This window comes from Tiliqua scincoides, chromosome 3 (genome assembly GCF_035046505.1).
Source record: "Tiliqua scincoides isolate rTilSci1 chromosome 3, rTilSci1.hap2, whole genome shotgun sequence".
Lineage (NCBI taxonomy): Eukaryota > Metazoa > Chordata > Lepidosauria > Squamata > Scincidae > Tiliqua > Tiliqua scincoides.
The window spans coordinates 336931-354904 of NC_089823.1; the positions used below are offsets into that span (position 1 = coordinate 336931).

The 17974-nt window shown below is 55.8% G+C and overlaps 1 protein-coding gene across 1 annotated transcript; it reads right to left on the reverse strand.

Moving 5' to 3' along the window:
• Window positions 1-2450: 2450 nt before the first annotated feature.
• On the reverse strand, window positions 2451-17698 carry TPP1 (tripeptidyl peptidase 1). Its single transcript, XM_066619597.1, has 13 exons — window positions 17622-17698; window positions 17464-17541; window positions 17238-17377; window positions 15784-15934; window positions 15558-15679; window positions 14896-15089; window positions 14444-14642; window positions 7002-7190; window positions 5938-6010; window positions 4299-4419; window positions 3917-4075; window positions 3688-3825; window positions 2451-3485 (listed from the first exon to the last, which is right to left on the reverse strand). Exons 1-13 carry the CDS (start codon window positions 17639-17641, stop codon window positions 3345-3347), a joined length of 1725 nt encoding a protein of 574 aa, XP_066475694.1. The 5' UTR covers window positions 17642-17698; the 3' UTR covers window positions 2451-3344.
• Between the last annotated feature and the right edge of the window lie 276 nt (window positions 17699-17974).

Below are 17974 nucleotides of genomic sequence, written 5' to 3' on the forward strand. Positions count from 1 at the left end.
CAGAAGATTGGAGGATAGCAAATGTCACACCTATCTTTAAAAAGGGAAAGAGGGGGGACCCAGGAAACTATAGGCCGGTCAGCCTAACATCCATACTGGGTAAGATGGTGGAATACATCAAAGATAGCATCTCAAAACACATAGATGAACAGGCCTTGCTGAGGGAGAATCGGCGTGGCTTCTGTAAGGGTAAATCTTGCCTTGCAAACCTTTTAGAATTCTTTGAAAAGGTCAACAGGCATGTGGATGCGGGAGAACCCGTGGACATTATATATCTGGACTTTCAGAAGGTGTTCGACACGGTCCCTCACCAAAGGCTACTGAAAAAACTCCACAGTCAGGGAATTAGAGGGCAGGTCCTCTCATGGATTGAGAACTGGTTGAAGGCCAGGAAACAGAGAGTGGGTGTCAATGGGCAATTTTCACAATGGAGAGAAGTGAAAAGTGGTGTGCCCCAAGGATCTGTCCTGGGACCGGTGCTTTTCAACCTCTTCATAAATGACCTGGAGACAGGGTTGAGCAGTGAGGTGGCCAAGTTTGCAGACGTCACCAAACTTTTCCGAGTGGTGAAGACCAGAAGTGATTGTGAGGAGCTCCAGAAGGATCTCTCCAGACTGGCAGAATGGGCAGCAAAATGGCAGACACGCTTTAATGTCAGTAAGTGTAAAGTCATGCACATTGGGGCAAAAAATCAAAACTTCACATATAGGCTGATGGGTTCTAAGCTGTCTGTGACAGATCAGGAGAGAGATCTTGGGGTGGTGGTGGACAGGTCGATGAAAGTGTCAACCCAATGTGCAGCGGCAGTGAAGAAGGCCAATTCTGTGCTTGGGATCATTAGGAAGGGTATTGAGAACAAAAGGCTAATATTATAATGCTGTTGTACAAATCTATGGTAAGGCCACACCTGGAGTATTGTGTCCAGTTCTGGGAGCCGCATCTCAAAAAAGACAGTGGAAATGGAAAAGGTGCAAAAGAGAGCGACTAAGATGATTATGGGGCAGGGGCACCTTCCTTATGAGAAAAGGCTACGGCGTCTGGGCCTCTTCAGCCTAGAAAAGAGATGCCTGAGGGGGGACATCATTGAGACATACAAAGTTATGCAGGGGGTGGACAGAGTGGATAGGGAGATGCTCTTGACACTCTCACACAACACCAGAACCAGGGGACATCCACTCAAATTGAGTGTTGGAAGAGTTAGAACAGACAAAAGATTTCTTTACTCAGCGTGTGGTTGGTCTGTGGAACTCCTTGCCACAGCATGTGGTGATGGTGTCTAGCCTGGATGCATTTAAAAGGGGATTGGACAAGTTTCTGGAGGAAAAATCCATTATGGGGTACAAGCCATGATGTGTATGCGCAACCTCCTGATTTTAGAAATGGGTTAAGTCAGAATGCCAGATGTAGGGGAGGGCACCAGGATGAGGTCTCTTGTTCCCTGGTGTGCTCCCTGGGGCATTTGGTGGGCCGCTGTGAGATACAGGAAGCTGGACTAGATGGGCCTATGGCCTGATCCAGTGGGGCTGTTCTTATGTAAAAGGGGATTGGACAGGTGTCTGGAAAATTCCATTTCGGGTTACAAGCCATGATGCGTACGTGCAACCTCCTGATTTGAGAAATGGGCTATGTCAGAATGCCAGAAGCAAGGGAAGGCACCAGGATGAGGTCTTTTGTTATCTGGAGTGCTCCCTGGGGCATTTGGTGGGCCGCTGTGAGATACAGGAAGCTGGACTGGATGGGCCTATGGCCTGATCCAGTGGGGCTGTTCTTATGTTCTTAACTACAATTCCCAGGAAGCCTTGCAGGTCTCTTGTTATCTGGTGTGCTCCCTGGGGCATTTGGTGGGCCGCTGTGAGATGCAGGAAGCTGGACTAGATGGGCCTATGGCCTGATCCAGCGGGGCTGTTCTTATGTGATGCAGGTGAGAAACACGACTAGAAAGAATCCCAGCCACAGCATCCTGCCCCATCCCCCAGAGCCCAGCCTGACAGCCATATACCAGAAGCAGGTGACTACTTTGTCCATACACCAGAAGCAGGTAACTTTATTGTACTGCTGTTGCAACCCCCCCCCCCCCACTCTGTTCAACCTGAGATCTTCTCACGCATCAGCAATTAAGTTATGAAACAGAAAGTATTTCAGACTGTCCAGGTGAAAGCAGAAGCAAGCAACTTAATATTTCACACCAAAGCATGCTGAGAGATGCACTAGGACAGACTCTGCTGGGGGGAGGGCAGGGAGAAAAAGAAAAGTCAGTCTGGGAAGCTGGAACACAGACCCCTCAAATTCAATGCTGCTTTTTGACCACCTTTGGTAGGCGATGGCAACATTTCACTTTGTACCTGCTGCCCTGCATTCTTCAGTACAAGAACGGGGGGGGGGGGAGACAGGGGGGGAGAGATCGACACAAAACCCAAGGCTGGGAGTACTGCAGCCTCAGGCCCACTGCTGCTGTCCTTAGGTGCTGAATGTGAGGGCAGGATTTCTGCACCTGGAGGTGGGACCGGAGTAGGGGACACTCCTGTCACAGGGAGGAGAGGCTGGGCTGGACTGCACTCTGCAACCCCTCCTTTCGGTGGGGATTAGAAATGCACGGGGGGGGGACACCCCCCAAACACAAAACGGAAGGCTCCTGGGAGTAGCAATGGAGAGGCTGCCATCACCCTCCCCCCTTCTGGAAGGGAAGGAGAATGTGCTCTCACCTGTGCACGCTCTGCTCTTCCCTGAGATCCTGGTGCAGAACTTGCAGCCCCTCTTGCCCCAGCACCTGGTCCACTGCCTGTACAGCTGGGGGGCTCTGTCCGTGCAGAGCCAGAAGTGGCCAGTCTAGACCCCCTTCAGCAAAAGCCCTGCACTCCAGGCAGCAGTTGGGATAGGGAGAGTCAGACTGAGGAGAGGCCTCCTGGTTCCGCAGAGCACTGAAGGCAGAGACCCTCCCCCAGCCGAAGGAAAGCCCAGCCAGGAACGGCCAAGACTGCGAAGAGGGGGAGGAAACTGAGGCCCAGCAGCTGCTTTGCATGGCAGGCAGTGCTGCTGCTGGATTTTGCAGAGATTGTTCTTGGGGGAGGGTTGCTCTGTTCTGCCCCTGCCGCCAGGCCCCCCCTTTTCCCTAGCACTTTTTCTCTGGGGAGGAAGGCACAAGAATGGTTGTTCCTTGGGCTTGGGTAGAGCCTAGCTGCCCCCCTACTACAAATACATGGAAGTGCCATACACACCCAGAGACCCTCCCAGCACAAAGCTTGCCCCACCAAGGGGCACACACACCGCCCTTCACCCTCACAGAGTCCAACAGGTGGGCTACGCACACAGACTGCCCGGTGCTGAGGCCCCAGCCACCCACAGGATTACTGGACCAGCAGGGCACGCAGCAGCTCTGGGAAGTTGGGTGTCCCCCACCCTGTGACCGGATCCCAGGAAGGAGCAGCACAGAAGCCCTGGCCCTGCACAGTGGCGTCCAGGCACGAGAGCTGGCATCCTTCGGTCACCTGGAAGGCAAGAAAAGCAGGGCAGTGAACCAGGGCCAGCCCTCCCCTCTCCAGCAGAGCCTAGCCGCCTCCTCCCCAGCAGAGCGGAGGCCCTGGAGAAGCAGTGACCCAGACAGACAACCACGGGCAGTCCAAGGCCAAGTGCCATGCGGCAGCCTAGTCCCACCCCGACAGGCCCAGCCCCACTCCTGGCAGCACTCACGTCGTAGAGGGCAGGGCTGCTGCCTTGTGCCTGGAGCTGGTAGAGAGCAGGGTTCAGGAACCCTAACGGTGCGAGTCCTTGCTGAAGGCGCCTGTCGTTGATCAGAGCCACGATGCCACCCAACACAGGAGTAGAGGCCTAGTGTAGGGAGGACAGTGGCGTGAGCTGGAGCCAAGCCCTCCCCAGCAGCTGCTGCCATCGCTGAGGCAGAGCCAGGACGGGTTCTCACCGAAGTGCCAGACACCCAAGGCACGGGGATGCGGTTGATCACCACCCAGTAGTTGTCAGACAGCGCAGCCAAGTCGGGGTAGGCTCTGCCACTGTGGTTGTAGTAGGACGAAGGAGGCAGCTTGGACGCCGTGCTCAGGAACCTCCTCACTGCACTCACCTGCAGCCGGAGGGAGTGGAAGGAGAGGGGGTGAGGCAGGGGGCCTCTGGGCACAGCACACGCTCTGGGATTCCTGGAGGTGAAGCCTTGCCTGTGAGACCTGACCCCAGCCCGTCCTTCACGAGATCCCACCACAGCCGCCACCCAGGCACTGGGAGCCACAGGCAAGCCATGACCAGCTGGCATGGGGCGAAAGGGGGTCACGGCAGGGCTGCAGACTTACTTGGTAACTGGGCATGGGGAAGACATTGCTGAAACCTCCACCACTGATATAGTCTGTAACCTCGGCGCTCACCAGGAAGGGATGCCGGAAGGACGTTCCACCCACGGTGGTCACATACGGGCTGTGAGCACAAGATTCAGAAGCACCATGATTCTGGTCCCAGGGCCCCAGCAGGAGGCTGCCATGTTCCCCAACCACCCAGGTGACTCCAAAAAGACACCTGGTGCTCTCGGCAGCCAGTGCAAAGCTCTGCAGCAGCACCAGAAGCTGCTGCAAGCGGAGGCTCCTCACACGATGCCTTGTGGGCTAACCAGCACCACGGTGAAGGAGAGTGCAAAGGTGGCCGAACCAGCGCTGCCAGCGAGCACCGCTCTCAGTGGTTCCAGGACAGCCTGGAGCGAGGTGAGAGCAGAGGACTGTCCTGGCTCCAGCCCACTCCACACTCTTATAACTGACCTAACAAAAGGACACAGGGCGGCCCTATAAAATCTGGGGATGACACCAACCCAGGACGGGGGGGGGGGTATAGTTAACACTCTGAATGGTCAAATTGGGATTCCAAACTATGCAACAGGCTCCATCGCTGGATGCAAAATGACGAGACAAAGTCCAACAGAGACACAAGTAAAGTTCTGCAAACAGGACCAGAAGATCCAAAGGAAGGGCGGGATGGGAAACCTGGGCTTGGCAGCACATACGAAGAAGCCTCGGTGGGATGGCTGAGCGGCAGCCTGCACAGCAACCCTCGGTGCTCACGCTGGGCTGCATCAGTCAGGGCCTCCGCCAGCTAGCTCCACTTGGAACACCGCGTCCAGCTCTGGGCACCATATTTTAAGGACAAGGCTGAAGCAGGTTCCAAAAAGGACAATACGGTGAGGGGCCTGTAAGCCAAATCCTACCAGGGACGGATAAGAGGACGTGCAGTGAAACCCAGAGAAGACTCAAGGAGGACACGAGGGGGCACCTGTTTCTGGTGGGTTAGGACTGCACAGAGCAGGGAGCTGGACTGCAGCAGGGGCCTCCAAACCCCGGCCCAGCATGCGAGACAAGCCGTCTGGGCGTGGCACTTTCTGTTCCGCACTGCAGCCGCCTTTCTGCTCTCCTGATCGTCCCGCAGATGCTGGGCAACAGCTTCCAATGCCTGTTGCCCTAGACACCTCTGTGCCCCTATTTCTGCCAAGCATGAAACAGTGGGGACGACGAGGTGAGCAGAAATGTGGCTATGGCGCGGAACAGCGGGCCACGGTTTGGAGACTGCTGAACTAGATGCCCTCCAAGGTCCCTTCCAACCCTGATGTTCCGTGCTCTTTGCTTGCAAGGCGGGCACGACCTCTCTGAACAGGGAGATGATCAGGAGTTTCCTCCTTCTCCACTTCAGGGCAAACACCCGTTCGGGGGGGTTGTGGTGGTGGTGTATTCAGTGCACTATTCAATATCTGCTGCATGAGAAACCATCGCCCTGAAAAGCTCAGTATTTAGGACCTCACGCTTTCGGAGAGGACTGGAGGTGCTGTCAGGGCAATGTCTGAACAGGTGAAGACAGTGCTGCCTACGCTCATGGGCCGCGCTTCGTTGCCACACCCACCACGGCAGTGCCGGAGGACACACACGCTACGCTAGAGCCACTACTGCTCATTACCTGGAGGCTGGGAAGCTGGGTCGGAAGACATGCTCCCCCCCTGTGGCCTTCCTGCAACCGGCTCCAGAGTCACCTGCGCAGAACGAGAGCAGGAAAGTGTGGTCTGGTCACTTCAAGGCGAACTGCACTCCACAGCAGCTTTTCGCCCTCAAAACACACCAGCTGCACCCTTCGGATGCATTTCATCCCGACCCGCTGCTGTCCTGCCTTTGCAGGCAGCCTCGTGCACTGTTATTTTTCACTGCCCCTGTCCAGCCTCCACTGGGACCAGCCAGGGCCTGCTGGGCAGCTTGTGGCCCACACACCTGGCTCAGCCTGGGCCCTTGGCAGGAGGCTGCCCCCTGCTTTGGAAAATGATTCCTTCCTCTGCTCAGGGCTGGGCTTTTTCCAGCACCTTCTACCAACTTTCCAACTTGACATTTTTAATGTGCTAATTTGAAGCTACCTTGTAAGCTTCTCTAACATTGAAAGAGGAGGTACAAATGTTTTGAAGAAAAACAAGCTTTTCCAGTAAAAGTACTTGAGTGGCCTTTGGCACAAAAACCTAATTGCATTGGATAAAAACTCTTCAAAGCATCAGAGTCTCCCTTAGTCCCTCTATCCAGCCCAGGCATCACTTTGAGATCAGCTTCAACACACAGCCTGGAAATCACACTCTTGTCCAGAAGGGCAGCAGTGCCCCACCCCACTGTTTCCACCTGCCAGAAGGGAGGGGGCCAGATGTGCCCTCTCATGGGCGTGAAATCTGTGCAGGAGACCACAACAGAGAAGCTCTTGCTGCTTCCAGCTTCCAGCGCAGGCTTATCTGACTAAAAGCAGCTGCTAGAGCAAGGCCACTTGGCAGATCTCAAGAGGCACAGCAGGAGAAAGCACACTTGGGGAAAGGGGGCCCAAAGGAAAGACGTCCCAAAGCCAGCAGTCTTTCGCTGCAAGCAACCACCAGGGAACCGGGGCTGGAAGCCAGCCAGCTGACCCTGGCTCAGGCTTGCCGGCTCTTGGTCAACCCGTCCCCCGCAGCCTGCCCTGAGAGGCACACGAGTGGGAGGGCAGCCCCTTCAACCTACCTGAGGCAAACAAGATGCTGATCCCCCGAGCACCTGCCTTCATGAACTCAACATTCACCCGCTCCATGTAGGCCCGCGAAAGGCTGTCCTCATCATCGCCGTAGCTCACTGAGTGGACCCACGGCAATGCCGACAGGTTGCTGAGCAGCAGTAGCCAGTCCAGGAAGGGCTCCTGGCTTTCGTGCCTCCCTAGTTGCAGGAGGAGGAGGAGGAATCAGTGGCTGGGAGGGGGGGTGTTAGTTCAGTACACAGAAGGCAGCCAGGACTAGGGAGTCTGCAGGCAGAGACACACACGGGGTTAGAGGGAGACACACGGGGTTAGTGGTTGAGTGGAAGCCGCCAGCAGCCACTTCAGAGGCTCTGCAGAGTCCAAGAACTCGGGATCTCCAGGAAGACGTAGCTGTGCTTTGTAGAGACCATGGCATGCTCCTGTTTCTGCCAGCAGGTACAGAGAACTACACAAGCTGGTGGCCCTTTGGGGGGAAAAGGTGCCTGACCTGGAGGCACGTTGAGCCACCCTAGCATTCCAGACAGGGTAAGGTGCTTCTAGATAGAACAGAGGATGCCCTTTTGACAGTGCCGGAGAACACACGGGCTTCGACCACGGAGGATGACTGCCACAGGCAAGAGAGCAGCCACAGAGGAAGCTCACCCAAAGCCAGCAGTGCAGCCTTCTTAGTCTGGAACTGAGCAGACACTTCCAGGGCCACCTGCCCCAGTCCCTGGAACCATGGCAGAGGGTGATGAGACTCCAGTGCAGGAAAGAACTTTTGCTGCTGCCCTGACGAAGCACAAGAGACGGGCAGTAGGGGTTGAAAGCTCTCCGCCAAGAGGGGCACAAGATGCCACCTGCCAGAGGTTGCCGAGACAGGTCAGGCTCAAAGTCCACGACCTGTGCCTACCGATTCACACGAGGGCTCTCAACACATCAGGCACAGCCGCAAGCAGATCGGAAAGGGCAGCAAGGAGGATCTTGGCTGGGAGGTGAGTGCAGCTGGCATGCAGGCTGCATCTTCAACTAGACTCCCAGCATGCCAAGGGGAGGCAAAACAGTGGAAGCGAGTGGATGGCAATGCAGGGAGGCGACGTGATGTTGAAGGCTGGAAAAGAGAATGCAGGTGGTGTGGAAGCCCCTGGGAAGTGTCGGGGGACATACAGGGAGAAGAAGACGGGGGTTAGATAAGAACAGAAGACGAGCCCTGCTGGATGAGGGCCAGGTTCCATCTAGGCCAGCTTCCTGTATCTCACAGCGGCCCACCGGATGCCTCAGGGAGCACACACAAGACCACAGCATCTCGCTACCACCTCCCTGCATCTGGCGTTCGATTTACGCTCACACCCCCTGCAAAGACACCAGACTGCAATTGGGTTTAACTTCTGCTATTAATTAACACAGTGACCAATTTTTAATGCATGAAACCTACAGAATATACCTTCCCACCCTTGCCAGTCCGGGGGAGGCAAAAAAACTGCCATCCATGGCCAATCTGGATGATAGAATAAAATTCCTGCCTGGCCCTCCTAATGAGCAACCAGCTAATCTCGGTCTGTACACACCCATCATGGCTTGTAACCTGTGATGGAATTTTCCTCCAGAAATCTGTTCAATCCTGTTTTAAAGGCATCCAGGCTGGATGCTGTCACCACATCCTGTGGCAAGGAGTTCCACAGACCAACCAGATGCTGAGTAAAGAAATATTTTCTTTTGTCTGTCCTAACTCTTCCGACACTCAATTTTAGTGGATGTCCCTGGTTCTGGTGTTGTGTGTGTAAAGAGCATCTCCCTATCCACTCTGACCATCCCCTGCATAATATTGTATGTCTCAATCATGTCCCCCCAAGTACCTCTTTTCTAATCTGAAGAGCTTCAAGCACTGCAGCTTTTCCTTATAAGGGAGGTGCCCCAGCCCAGCCCAGCCCAGCCCAACCCAGCCCAGCCCAGCCCAGCCCAGCCCAGCCCAGTCATCGTTTTATCATTTTAGTAGCTCTCTTCTGCACCTTTTCTAGTTCCACTAAGTCCTTTTAAGATGTGGGGACCGGAACCGAGCACAGTACTCTAGGTGCGGCCGTACCATCAATTTGTTCAATGGCATTATAATATTGGCTGTTTTATTCTCAATCCCTTTTTAAATTATCTTTAGCATGGAATCGGCGTTTTTCATTGCCACTGCATATTGGGCTAACACTTTCATTGAGCTGTCCACCACCACTCCAAGATGTCTCCCCTGAGCTGTCATAGACAGCTCAGAACCCATTAGCCTATACATGGGGTTTGGATTTTTTACCCCAATGTGCATTACTTTATACTTACCTACACTGAAACGCATCTGCCATTTTGCTGCCCATTCTGCCAGTTTGGAGAGATCCTTCTGGAGCTCCTCACGATCTCTTCTGGTCTTCACCACTCAGAACTAAGTTTAGAGTCATCTAAATCTCACTGCTTCACCCTGCCTACAGGTCATTTATGAACAAGTTGAAAAGCACCGGTCCCAGGACCGACCCCTGGGGCACACCTTTTCTCACCTCTCTCCATTGTTAAAACTGCCCTTATGAGGAAAGGCTACAGCATTTGGGGCTCTTCAATCTAGATTCAGGTCTAGATTATGTCCCCCCTCAGGCGCCTCTTTTCTAGACTGTAGAGGTGCCTAAAAAAGAGGCACCTGAGGGGGAACATGATTGAGACATACAAAAACATGCAGGGGGATGGATAGAGAAACACTCTTTCCCTCTCACATAACACCAAAACCAGGGAACATCCACTAAAAGTGAGTGTTGGGTGTGTTAGGACAGACAAAAGAAAATATTTCTTTACCCAGCGTGTAATTAGTCTGTGGAACTCCTTGCCACAGGAAGCGGCAATGGCATCTCACCTAGATGCCTTTAAAACAGGATTGGACAAATTTCTGCAGGAAAAGTCCCTCATGGGTTACAAGTCATGTTTGGTATGTACAAGCTCCTGACTTTAGAAGCAGACTACCTCAGAATGCCAGGTGCTGGGGAGGGCACCAGGATGTTGTCTTGTGTGCTCCCTAAAGCACTTGGTGGGCCACTGTGAGATACAGGAAGATGGACTAGATGGGCCTTTGGTCTGATCCAGTGGGGCTTTTTATATTCTTAGGGGAGCGCTATCCATAGCTTCAGCTGCCACCACACTCACGAGGAACCCAAGAAGGACCAGATGCACTGTTCGAGGAAGGTAAGGGCAATCCAAGAGGCATTCTTGAAAGTTGGCGAGATGAGGAGGCGCACTAATCGAATGTGGCCATCGAGGGGCACAACTTGCTCAAGGACGAACACAGCAGAGGGTCAGTGGGACCGCGTTGCGTGCAAGGGCGCTTACGTCTGTGAAGGGGGAGGGAAAGGCCAGGCACAAGCATTTGGGGTGACATCCAACGGGAAGGAGGTGACAATGGCTGAGGAGGCGGCTGCAGGCCGCCTTCCTGGAAGGAGGACCGAGGTGAGGCCTCCTGGAGCACATGGCCTCCCTGCCAAAGAAGTGGGCTGAGGCAGTAACAGGAGACCTCAACCACCCGATACTATCTTTTGGGGCAAAGAGTGAGCGGCTGGATACTGTGGGCCCTCTGCATCCGCAGGGCTGGATTCCAAGCTCTGCACGGACGCTCCAGCCACGCTGTACGTACCGCAGACCGACTGCAGGAGAAATCGGGGAGAGGCAGTCGGCACACTGCTCAGCAGCGTCCTGAGAAGACTGGCTGGCTTCCAGCCGGATCAGGCAGTCACCACCACCCTGAGGAGGAGACCAGGCAAGCAGGCAGCCTGATGCTGGGGCGATGCCCACCCCAGGGAGGGCTCTGACAGCTGGCTGGACTGAGGCGTGCCCCATGGAGCTGCCTGCCAGCAGATGGAGGGGCAGTGCCGCCTCCATTCCTGCAGCCACTGCCCTGTGCCTACTCGAGTCTTTGCGTTCTCTTTACGGAGTAGCAGAAACAACTTTTTTTCCCAAATACTGTATTTTTTGAAGCGCAGTTGGCTGAATCTGTGGGTGCAGGACCTGCGGATTTGGCAAGCCCACTGCAGACGCTCACCGTGCTTCAAAATGTAAAAGGGGGAACCGGGAGACTGGCTACCTTGGACCTCGTCCTCATGGGGTGGGCAGGGGGAACTGGCTAATGAGGTAAAGGCGGAAGAAATTTTGGGAGCAAGAGACCAGGTCCTGGTAGGACCATAATATGCGAGGGGGGGCAGTCAAGTGGAGTGGGGCAGATACCCTGGGACTTCAGGAAAGGATGACAGAAATACTGGAGGGGGAGAAGAGGCTCAGGATAGGTGGGAGAAGGAGGTTCTTAAGACGCTACCTCAAATGACTTTGATCAGGAAGGAGAGAGGCAGGTGCCTAAAGAAACCAGACTGGCTCCACCAGAAGCTTGATGAAGGAGTGGGCACCTAAAAGGGACAAATACAGGAAGCTGAAGGAGGGATAAATGGGCAAAGTTGAACAGAGGCATCTAACTGAAGGGGGGGAGGATCAGGAGGTCCTAAGAACATCAGAAGAGCCCCGCTGGATCAGGCCAGAGGCCCATCTAGTCCAGCTTCCTGTATCCCACAGTGGCCCACCAAATGCCCCAGGGAGCACGCAAGACAACAGACACAACCTGCGGCCTGGTGCCCTCTCCTGCATCTGGCAATCAGAGGCAGCCTGCCTCTAAAACCAAGAGCTTGCACATACCTACTATGACTTGTAACCCGTAATGAACTACTCCTCCAGAAACTTGTCCAATTCCCTCTTAAAGGCATCCAGGCAAGGTACCATCACTATTTCTTGTGGCAAAGAGTTCCACAAACTAAGATGCCATCACTACTTCCTGTGGCAAAGAGTTCCACAGACTAATTACACGCTGGGTAAAGAAATATTTTCTTCTGTCTGTCCTAACTCTTCCAACACTCAATTTTAGCAGATGTCCTCTGGTTCTGGTGTTCTGATGTCCTCTGGTTCTGGTGTCCTCTGGTTCTGGTTAGAGTGTAAAGAGCATCTCCCTATCCACTCTGTCCATCCCCTGCAAAATTTTGTATGTTTCAATCATGTCCCTAGGAGGACAGGTTGAAAGAGGTGGGCATGCTGAGTTGCAGGACAGACAGTCAAGAGGAGACATGATAACTATTATAGTGTTTCTCACTACAGAGAAACACTACAAGTGTTTCTCACTTATAGAGAAACAGTGTTTCTCAGGACCCACTAGGTGGGTCACAAGCCAATTTCAGGTGGGTCCCCATTCATTTCAATATTTTATTTTTACTATATTAGACTTGATGCTACCATGGTATGTGACTGCATTTGGGGGAATGTTACAGGTCTGTACTTTTAACAAGCTACTATATATATTCTTTTAATAATCATTGTAAATAGGACTTACTCCTGTGTAAGTGTGGGCAGGATTACAGCCTAGGATTGTTAAAAATTTTCCTGCTTGATGATGTCATTTCTGGTCATGACATCACTTCTGGTGGGTCCTGAGATTCTCATTCTGAAAAGTAAGTCCCAGTGCTAAATGTGTAAGAACCACTGATCTATAAATATCTGAGGAGCTGACATGTGGAAGGAGGAGCAGATTTGTTTTGGGTCGTTTCAGAAGCCTGGACCAAGACAAACTACGAGGAAGATTAAACCTCGGGAAGAACTTCCAGAAAGTACCAAGCATTGGCAGCAGAGGTCTGCCTTGGAAGGTGGCGGATGCCATCACTGGAACTTTAGGCAGAGGCTGAAGAGTCACATAGTCAGGATACTGTGGCTGTGGGCAGGCTGCCTGCGCAAGGGGCTGGAACAAGTTGCAATTCATGGCTAGGGCTGTTAATGGAGAAAACAGTTTGAGAGGACTGGGCCTTTTTGAAGCGCGAGACGCCAAACAGTGTCGCAAACAGTTCCCTTGTCTGAGGAGACAAGTGAGGAGACAACTGAGGAAACCGGCAGAGCTGCAGAAAGCACTTGCGGAAAAAGCCTGTGTGAAAAGCAGGAGGGGCAGTTGGCTAAGGGAAGGCGCAGGGCCTCCCCTTGTTCTTCTCCTGTGACCCAACCTGACTGCTGCACCAATGAAGAACCAGGGGCAGGTCACCAGAGGAATCTGGGGAGGGAATCCCCACTTGCTTTGAATGAACTCACATCCCAGGGTCTTGAAGGAGCTGGCAGGCAGGTGCGATCTTGTGGCCACTGCCTGTAGTCCTTGACAACTTTGCCCTGCAAACTGGGCAAGAAGCACTTTCTCAAGGGGTACTCCTCTTAGCAGGGGCAGAGCAGCTGTCCCTCTTCACTCCAGCACGTTGTCTCTTCTAGTGGCTGTTTTGCTGGTGATCTTTGGCATGGATCAGGAGCCCTTCTGGGACCAGGAGCTATTTTGTTATTTGATTTTCTCTATAAACCACACTGTGAGCTTTTTTGTTGAAAAGCAGCATTCAAATATTCTAAATGACAACTTGTGGAGAATGGGTGAGGTGCCCAAATACTGGAGACAAGCAAATGTCGCCCCGTCTTTAAAGAAGGAAGACCCAGGAAACCGTGCATGTAGAATGTAATGGGACAATTTCCATCACCCATCAGTTCACCAAGAACAAGTCATGCCAGACAGACTGACTCATCTGGCAGAGCATGGGAACTTGGTGGACAGAGAGCAGGACTTCAGCTAGGCATGTAACAGGCAGCCCAATCCTATCTTGTGCTGGAACAGGCCGGCCGGCCGGCCTGTGCTGTATCCAATGCAAGTTTGCAACTGAGGATTGTCTGTCTGACTCTATACTGTATGAGTCAGATCTCATTTGGAATACTATGTCCAGTTTTGATAAGGACACCAATAAGCTTGGGCAGGTTTCAAGAAGGACAAATAATACAGTGAGGGGCCTGGAAACCAAGACCATAAAAGAGCTTGTAGTGTCACCTGGAGAAGACTCAGGAGAGGTGTCACCTTCAAATGTCTGAAGGGCTGTCATGCAGATGGGGAGGCTTGCTTTCATTGGTTTGTGAGGACAGGACAAGTTGAAATTACAAGGAAGTAGACTTGGATAAACACGAGGAAGAATTTCTTAACTGCAGGAGCTACCTGGCCCTAGAATAGTCTAAAGCTGTGTCTTGAAGAGGCTGGCTGGCCACCTGTTGCCTGCATGGAGCAGAGGATTGGATGAGATGACTTCTGCCCTAATCAGACCTCACTTGGTGTGCTGCCTCCATTTCTAGGCATCACATTTTAAGGACACAGATAAGCTAGAGCAGTGCAGAGCAACCAAGGGTCTGGAAACAGTTCTAGGAGAGGCCTGGCATGTGTCAAGCTGCTTACGCCCTGCACTGCATCTGACACACTGCTGGTCCTTAAAAAATGTGGATTGGGGAGGATAAAGTAGGGGAGACCCACATTACTGTTGAAAAGGGCAAAGAGGGGAGGAGAGAGGCTGAATCCCTAAGCCAAGGAAGCAGAGCAAGGAGCCAAGCACCTGGGTACCTGCGTTGCTGAAGACCCAAGTGGAGATGTTGGCCCCTGTGCTCATGAGGTACTCCACATCCAGACTGGCCTCCACACCAGCCTTGCCTCGGCCTTGATGCCCCATGACTTGGTCCACACTGGAGCGGTGTGCGAAGCCTCCTCCAAAGAGGTTCATGAATTCAGCCAAGTCTGCCTGGTGGAAGTACTGCTCCAGGAACTGGGAGGAGAGAGGAGAGCGTCACCATTGACATCCTTGGTCGAGGGGAGTGGGGCTGTGGTTGATGCAGCTCACAGGCCTGGTGGGACACTTGTGGCATGGGATGGATGCGCACTTGTTTCCTTCTTCGACGGTGAACTTCACCATTCTTGTCTCCAGCCCTTCCCACGCAGGCTGGGCGAAGAGAGAGCAATCACCAAGCCACTCAGTGCCGCCAGCCCCCAAGGAAGAAGGGGAGGAGCTGCAGTCTCACCTGGGCACAGGCCTGACTGTTGTTGGGAGTGGCGCCCACATCCCTGTCTGTCAGGTTGTATCGCTTGCGGATCACGGCCGGTGTCACACCCAAGTGAAAGGTGAGCAGCTCAGAGCGCTGCGGCAGTGACTTCTCCGTGGCCCAGGCCCGACTGATCACCTTCCGTTCAGCTGGGAACCGGTGAAGGCCACCCACTGAGCATTGGAAGAAAGAGAGAGAACTGGGCCAGGGAGCATATTTGCGGCCCCCCAACGTGGATGGGCTTCCTGCAAGGTCCCTCCTCGTTCTGTCAGAACCAATTCTGTGATGTGGAGGGACTCAGGGCCCAATCCTACCCTACTTTCCAGCACCTGTGCAGCCGCACTGCAGCCCGGGAAGAGACCTCTGTGACTGCCTCCCCACCACAGGATGCAGCGCACGCCCCATTGGCACAGCTGCACCAGCACTGGAAAACTGGATAGGATTGGGCTCTCAGACTCTGACCCTGCCCAACCGCAGGCACTCCCGAGAGAGCATCAAAGAAGCCTTTGGGTATGCCTAGAGAGAGGACTCTCCAAAAGGCCCTCACAACCCAGGCAAGGATTGGGGAAAACAACAGAGCCTTCCAAGCTCTGCTTCCAGGGGGCCTCTCGGTACCTCCCAGTTTCCCAGATCTTCTATACCGAAATCCACGTGTCCTGCCAGCTCCTCGTGCAAAGTGTAGGGGAAAGGGGACCTCACAACACTGCGCTCGCCGTTCACGTAGCGATGGAACTGGGCGCCCGGGAGTAGCTGCTCTGCCTTGCTGCACAGAGAAGACACGGAATCAGCTTGGGGCAGGGGGCACTACTGCACCTGCTCTTTGCAGAGCATTGGACACCCAAGTCAAACCCGTCCTTCCCAACTCACCCTGCTGGCACGAGACACTGCAGGAAGTCCAGGGTGCTCACCCCCCTGCAGTCTCGGATGCCGTAGGCTTCCAGCCACTTGTGCACAGTGTCCAGTGTGAGAGCAGAAGGCCTGACCAGGGACTGCACCTCTGCCAGCGACAGGAACCGCCCTGCAAACAAGACCGGAGCCAAAGGGAGCAGGTGCTTTTCCACCCTGAGAGGGCCTGCTGCTGCACCCCCTTTGCACCTCCTTCAACCTGAGAGGGCACCTTGGCCCAAGGTGCGCCTTACGGCCAAGACAGAGCCCCGATTCACCTGCGCCACCCATCCTGTTGCTGTAACTTGGTGCTCAGCTCGGCAAACATAGAAAGCAACGGATGCTTCTTGCTCCCTTGAAATGAGTCACGTGCGTCTCCACCAACGCCAGTACACGCCGCACTACTGGAAACCCGAAGGCCAGACTGTGGCACCAGGGTTCGCTGCGCTGGTTTCACCCCAGTCTTCCTATCAGGACTTCGCTAAAGAACCCCTCCTGGCAAAACTACAGTCCCCATAGTCCCCTGGGGAAGCCAGGCTCCTCCACAAGCCTCTTCTCCAACCCAGGCTAGCTATCCAAGGCTGCCTGCTTTTGAGCCTTCAGCCTGCCTCCTTAGACTCCCATCTGCAAGGCAAAGACACCCAGGTGAGCGGGGGGGGGGGGGCGCAGTGGCCAGGACTGTCGCCATACTGGAGGGGTACCGCCTGTGCCTGGTCCAGCCTTTCGCCACGAGAGCCTTCTGCCCAGCAGGGCACCTGCCTCTGCTGCGCAGCCAGAGGCCTGCCCAGAGACCAGTGAGGCAGAGGGCAGGACAGGGGATCGAGGCCAGGACTGGCGCAGCACTTGAGGGGCACTGCCTGCACCTGGTCAGCCTTCAGCCCAGCAGGGCACCTGCCACTGCTGCCCAGCCCAAGGTCTGCCAAGAGGGCAGTGAGGCAGAGGGCAGGGCAGGGCAGGGGGTTGAGGCCAGAACTGGCCAGCACGGGGGGGGGGGGCACTGCCTGCGCCTGATCCAGCCTTGCGCCAGGAGATCCCGGAAGAAGCCTGAGCCCAGCCCAAGGTCCGCCCAGAGGCCAGAGAGGCGAGCGCAGTGCCGGGTCCCCCCAGGGCCCCGCTGCCGCGGGACGGGCAGGCTGCAGCCCTCCTCCCGCCCGGAAGAGGCAGCCACCTCTGACGCGGGCTCCGCTCCAGCCTCTGCAGGAGCCGGGCCCGCGGCCGGAACACCGCCCGGAGAGCGGCCTCGCCTCCCGGTGCCTGCCGGCTCAGGGCCGGAGGGCGGCGCACTCGCCCGCGGGAGCGCCAGTGCGGGGAGGGCCGTCCCCGGCTCGCGGAGTGCCGCGCGCGGGCTCCACAGCGCCCCTCCGCGGCAGGCTGTGGCCGGGCCCGCCCGTCGGGGAAGATGCGCGCAGAGTCCGTGGGCGGGCGAGGGGGCTTACCGTAGCGCGCCGAGCCCGGCGTCGAGACCTCCCGCAGCAGCTCGGCCAGGCGCGCCACGTTCTGCTGCCGGAGCGCGAGCGTCAGGCTCAGCACCTCGGAGGCGGCCACGCGGCCCGCGCGCCTCCAGCCGTCGGGGAACCTGCGGAGAGGGGGGCAGGAGGCGTTCAGTGGGGGGCGGACAGGCGCGCGGGCGGGCGGGCAGGGGCGGCTGCTTCTGCTGCTCACCGGAAAGGCTGGTCCGGCTCCGGGGCCCACCGCGCGGCGGCCAGGCAGAAGCCGAGGCAGGTCCAGGCCGCCAGGCACCTGCAGGAGGGGGGAGCGGAGGTCAGCGGGCTCGCTCGGGCTCGCCCCCCGCCGGGCCGGGCTCGCCCCCCGCGCCTTACCGCAGTCCCAGGCGTCCCATCGCGCGCAGCCTCTGCTCCTGGCGGGCGCGTGGGCGGGCGCGAGTCACGCGCTGCGGGCCGGGCCGGGGCGGGCGGGCGGCGCTCCGCGGGGAGGGCGGGGAGGCGGCCGGGCGCAGTCCCCGCCCGCAGGGGGGAGAGCGCGCTCTGGGACGCGGGCGAGCAGGCGGGGCTGCTGCGGCGCGGGAGCCGGCAGCGCGCGAGCCCTGGGGCGGCTCCTCCCCACCGCGGCGGGGGTCCTACTGTGTTGTTTGGAACTTTGTCCTGCCAGGTGATGCTGAGAATGCGTCGGAGGCAGCGCATGCGGAAAGCGTTCAGTTTCCTCTCCTGTTGTC

Coding starts and splice junctions, on each gene's coding strand:
- TPP1 (XM_066619597.1), bottom strand. CDS start 17,641: ATGGGACGCCTGGGACTGCG. Junction 7,191..14,443: donor TTGGGTCTTCAGCAACGCAG/GTACCCAGGTGC, acceptor TCCTGCAACTAG/GGAGGCACGAAAGCCAGGAG. Junction 6,011..7,001: donor CAGCATCTTGTTTGCCTCAG/GTAGGTTGAAGG, acceptor CGTTCTGCGCAG/GTGACTCTGGAGCCGGTTGC.